At 49.5% G+C, this 5,000-nt stretch overlaps 1 protein-coding gene across 4 annotated transcripts in view; it reads left to right on the top strand.

Moving 5' to 3' along the window:
• The window catches only part of LOC125952279 (glutamine-dependent NAD(+) synthetase), a 27,070-nt gene extending 24,333 nt beyond the window's left edge, over window positions 1–2,737 (top strand). For all 4 annotated transcript variants that reach the window (XM_049681676.1, XM_049681686.1, XM_049681694.1 and 1 more), the window contains one exon: window positions 1–2,737. This exon is cut by the window's left edge and continues 2,462 nt beyond it. In XM_049681676.1, coding sequence (XP_049537633.1) covers window positions 1–107 — 107 coding nt within the window. In that variant the 3' untranslated portion in view covers window positions 108–2,737.
• Window positions 2,738–5,000: the final 2,263 nt, after the last annotated feature.

The raw sequence follows: 5,000 nt of genomic DNA, 5'->3' as shown, positions 1-5,000 counted from the left end.
TTGGTGGTACCCTCACCAAATCACAGAGCACCGGTGCCGGTGGTTATGGTCGCGTGCACTGTAGTGTGATGGGCAAGATCAAGGATCGCCCCGGTGTACCCGTCTAATGCACAATGGAATTGAGCTCGATTGGGCGGAGCTGAAAGCCCTCCATTCCGCCAGAGCGAACCTCTTGATACTAACCGCAACGAAACGCTTTACTCAACGATCGGTCAACCTCGATCGTACCGCCCCCCTCCCCTCGCGGGAATATTGAAATGAGTGCATACCGCATAGGTTCATTTCCACCCTCCCACCATCTCCCCCGTTTGCATAAACTAGCACAGCCCACCCTATCCACCCAACCAACTAAGCTCTAGGGTAGATGGGCTGATTGGCTGGCTAGCTAGCGCTTCTCGCAGCGAATGTCTTCCAGAATGTGACTTTGTCACCGTCACCGCCACCGCCATCGCGTCTCGCTCGCACGTACCTTAGCTACTATGGGCTACGTGTGTAGTGTGGCCAGCAACGGTGGCAACTTATATCTCAACCTCACCTCCTTCTCTCCTCTCTCTCTCTCTCTCTCTCTCTCTCTTTCTCTTGCTTTCGCTTTCGATGGTTGTTCGATGCGGTTGTTACGTTCAAAAGCTCCTTTCGCACGTTGCTCCCATAGCGTTTCGGGAGTACCGGCAACAGGCGAGCCCGTTTTACTGTTTAACTAAAAATGAAGAAACGAGAACTAGAACGAAGCAACTAAAAAAAAGGAGGAATCTAAATAATAAAGAATAATTAGAAAAAGGGCTGTATAGTTACGAGTTACGCAAAGGCAAAAGTTAGAAACAATAGAAAGCAGCAACAACAAAAAAAACATACACACACACAACAAGAAACCTACCCGGTACACACTAGGCAAAACACTAGGGCAAATAGATGAATTGCGAAGAGTAGATATTTTAAAACCACGGCGAATAATACCCTTTTTCTAATAACAATTGCGCTCGGCGACTGCCAGAAAAGGCCCCCCCGTGGAGGGGGTGAGGGGAGTTTACGATTACACGCACGCAACGCAACGCACTGAACGTGTGATATGCGCGCGCGATTGTTAACGCGCCATTAGTACTCGAAGGCGATCGTGCACACACACACACACACACACACGCACCGGCCTCGCGCACATACAAACCGTTTTTGTACACACCGCATTTAGTGCCGAGAACGGGCGGACTCACGTCGGTACGGACCCCACGGTATTGGTAACGATGGCGACGCGCCATTTGGTTCGCAGCCATCGCCGTTTGGGTAGTTTAGTATAATAATTAGACTCAAATACATTCGGCATGTGCGCGCGCGGACACGAACCGCGGTTTTACTAGTAGTACTATAGTAGATTGTTTGCGCGTTTTGTGGTGCACTGCGCACCGCATGGTCCAAAAAACCGCTGGTCGCAACCCAGCAACCACAAACGGCATCGATCGATCACCGCCCGGATGCGACCGGGGTCAGGGGTTTTTAGGCTCTTTTTCCTAGCATCCATCAACCACAATCACAACGACAACGACAACTACCACTAACATGCGCCCCGCGATCGAGCAGGAAAAAAAGGGAGAAAAAAAAGGTCAATTTTATCGTGCGTCGACAGACTACGCCCCTCCCCCCCCCCCTTCCCCCCATCACCCTCATTGCCAGACGGGAACGTGCTGAACGTTTTTGACCAAATCATCCCCGGTGTACCTTACTCATCACCACTCATTCACACAGGCACACAGGCGTATCCAGGATGCTCTATGTATGTGAAAATGGAAGGCTGTGGAAGAGGTGGCTGAAGAGGAGTGGATGGGGAAAGGGGAAGGGAGCTGTAGTATCGTTAGCCATTCGTGTTCACCGGTTGTGCAAATGGGGGGTTGGTAGTTGGTAGTTGTAACAATGCAACGCGTTGGCGGACCATTTCTGCAATGCAATGTTCCGTAAGAAAAGGTAGTTTAGAACATCCCGTATATATATATATACACACATACAAATATATATATATATACATCTATATATATATAGAATTCGAGGCGAGATGAAATAGTTTGAGTTTGTGTGAGAAGCGGTAGGGGAGTGGGTGGTAAGCATAGAGAAAAACCGTAGCTCGTAGGACATCACCTTTTGAAGTAGCTCAACTTTGGTTCACTCGGGTCCGGGTGCGGCGGGAAAAGTGCGGCGACCACCAACGATTTGGCTGTTAGAGCTCTTAACAAATTGCGGGAACAAAACCAATACCAAACCAGAAACGACACAAACGTACGGCTTGCGGGCGTGTATTACACGTTGATAATAATAATAATAATAATAATAACACCTTTTCCACTACCAAGGAGTCACTACTGTAGATTAGGCAGACGAAAGGAGAAGAAGCGGGGTAGGAGCAGGAAGTGAGTGGGTTACTGAAGTTGATTAGCCTAGGCATATACATACTTACACCAACACTCACTCACTCTCTCTTTCTGACACACACACACTCATTGTACTTATCAGCTTACATTTCACACAATCTTCCGGTTCGCATCGCCTGGGGGTAGAGCGCAGCCATGCTGTGCATTCAAGCAGCACACACACACACACACACACAGCGATTACTGCTACCATGCACGCCTCGCTATTTCTACGGAAGGACACCAAATGAACCAACAACATGAACCACACGAGCACACACACACACACACACGCTCACCTCCTCCTAAGTGTCTGTAAGAGTAATAATAAAACAGAAAACGAAACGAAGAAAACAGGCGCCGGGTCCGATTCGATTATCCGAAAAGAAAGAAACCAAAGCCGAGACTAGATGCCAGTATCGGATTCATTTCAGCTACATCGAGAGCTCGAATTGCCGAAGGAGTTGCGCCCGGTCGTGACCGTAAGCCGATTTCGGATGCTATGCGAGGATGCAGGCGCCGCCTCGAGAGACACATTGACACACAAGGCTGCTTTATGTTTATGATTACCGTTCTTTTATTTCATACGCTGCTGCTGCCGTTGCTGCTGCTGCTAATGCTGCTGGTTGCTTTGTTTCGCTAAATAGTAGTGCTAAGCGGGATACTCAGGAGCGGTCGGCCAGAAAGGAATGTTTTGTAAGGACGAGAGGGAGTAGTAGAGATATTGACAGAAGGCATATGCAACCGGGTCTCTTAACGCTTAAGAGATCCACCGGCAGAACGATTTCGCGTCTCATAAACACTTAGGGACCCGGATGCATACATTTTTGTCATACGGGAATGAACAGGGAAGGTGCGCAAAAAGGGCGACCAAAGTATGACGTAATTATAGAGTAAAAAAAAGAGAGAGAGAGAGAGAGAGAGAGAGAGAGAGAGAGTTGTACACGCCTCAGAAGAACAAAAAAAAACATTGCATGTATTGTAGCAGCTTTGTTCGCTCGCAAACAACGTTTCATGGAACAATAATAGGAATAGAGGCCCCTTTGCCCACCTTCATCTAGTGTTCCTTATCTATTATGCGCTCAGGTATATTTGTGTGTGTGTGTGTGTGTGTGTGTGTGTGTGTGTGTGTGTGTGTGTGTGTGTGTGTGTGTGTGTGTGTGGGTGTGGGTAAATGTAGGAGCCCGCGAAAACCGCATCCTCCGCTTCCCTCTTCCCCCTTCCATTCCTACTCGGCCACTACCACTTTGCCTACCACTCGGCCACCGCCACCGCCAAGGGTCGTCTTCGGCCGGTTCCACCTGCAAAAGGCAGACCAGCGGCGCACGAAGCAGCGCTATCACTCTCCTACTTTGGCAACTGCGGAACCAGACCTCTGTGTGACCCGTGTGTGGCGCCGATGTGTGTATGTGTGTGTGCAGGTTGCTGTAGTGTAGCGGGTAGTTGCTTAGAAATTTATTTAAATGCATCTTAAAGCAGGGTGGGTAGTAGTGTAGCGCGGTTAAAGGGAAGATTAGGGCTCTTGGGTATGGCGGGGTAGATGAAGCTGACGGGACGGGAGGTGTATGCAGTAGTGCTGCACCCCTCTCGTGCAGAGAGCGGTGAATGGAAGTACCTTTTACTACGCATTGCACTACACTAAATGCAAAAAATACGCTTTTACACACGGTAAAGAGAAGGATCGAGGCAAGGAGAGATGGAAAGAGAGAGGGCGTGTGCGTGTGTGTGTATGTGTGTACGAAAGCGTTAGTTTTGGAAAAGCGGAAGAATCAGAATAAACGATTAAATGCTGCTAGTCGCACTCTCGCGACGGACTCTGGGTCGCGATCTAGATGAAGGAATAGGAATAGGAGAGGAAAGGAAAAGGCCATAGAACAGCTAACAGCGAAAGAGCTGTTCTTCTCCCTCACTTTTCTAGCCCCCCCTCATACATACAAGGGTGGTCGCTCGCTTAATACAGGTGATTTGCCTTACGCTAGATTGGATTTCTTCGGCACTTACACAACTAGATAAAAAAAAGGTACTCCATATAGCCTGTCACGCAAGCTTCTCCTCGAGGTCCTCGCACATAGACACAATACACACACACACACAGGCAGGCAGACAGACAGCCAGACAGACAAGTATCCTTCGCCCGTGTTCCTCGCATCACCACCACGAGCACAGAAGAAGGAGGAAACGGACCATCCGCCAGTCGCAAAACGGAACCGGTGGGACTATGTCACACCAACTCGTTTCCGACCGTGGACCGTGAACGCTTCCCTCTCCCCCTCTCGCCTCTCTATCTTCCCTTCTCCTACTGCTTCTCCTTCATCATTTGCGCAATCGATGACGCACCCGCGATTTCACTGCCGAGAGAAAAGTTTGCTTGACACGCACCGCGCCCTCCCATTCTGCCTACACCGCCTCCCTTCTCCCACATTACCTTCACTACCCGCCACTACGGCCCGGCCCGCCTTCCCGGAACCGGATCCCCTTGTTCATTATGCGCGACAATACCTACATACATACTAGATTAATCCAACACCGAGCCGAAAAATAAGGTTGATTGCACGAAAACCCCCGATTATACGCCATAACGTCTCCCCCCGTCTCTCTCTCTTTCTC

The sequence above is a fragment of the Anopheles darlingi genome, chromosome X, assembly GCF_943734745.1.
Source record: "Anopheles darlingi chromosome X, idAnoDarlMG_H_01, whole genome shotgun sequence".
NCBI lineage: Eukaryota > Metazoa > Arthropoda > Insecta > Diptera > Culicidae > Anopheles > Anopheles darlingi.
Note: the sequence above shows the minus strand (reverse complement) of the source record. Positions and strands in the feature narration are given on the sequence as shown.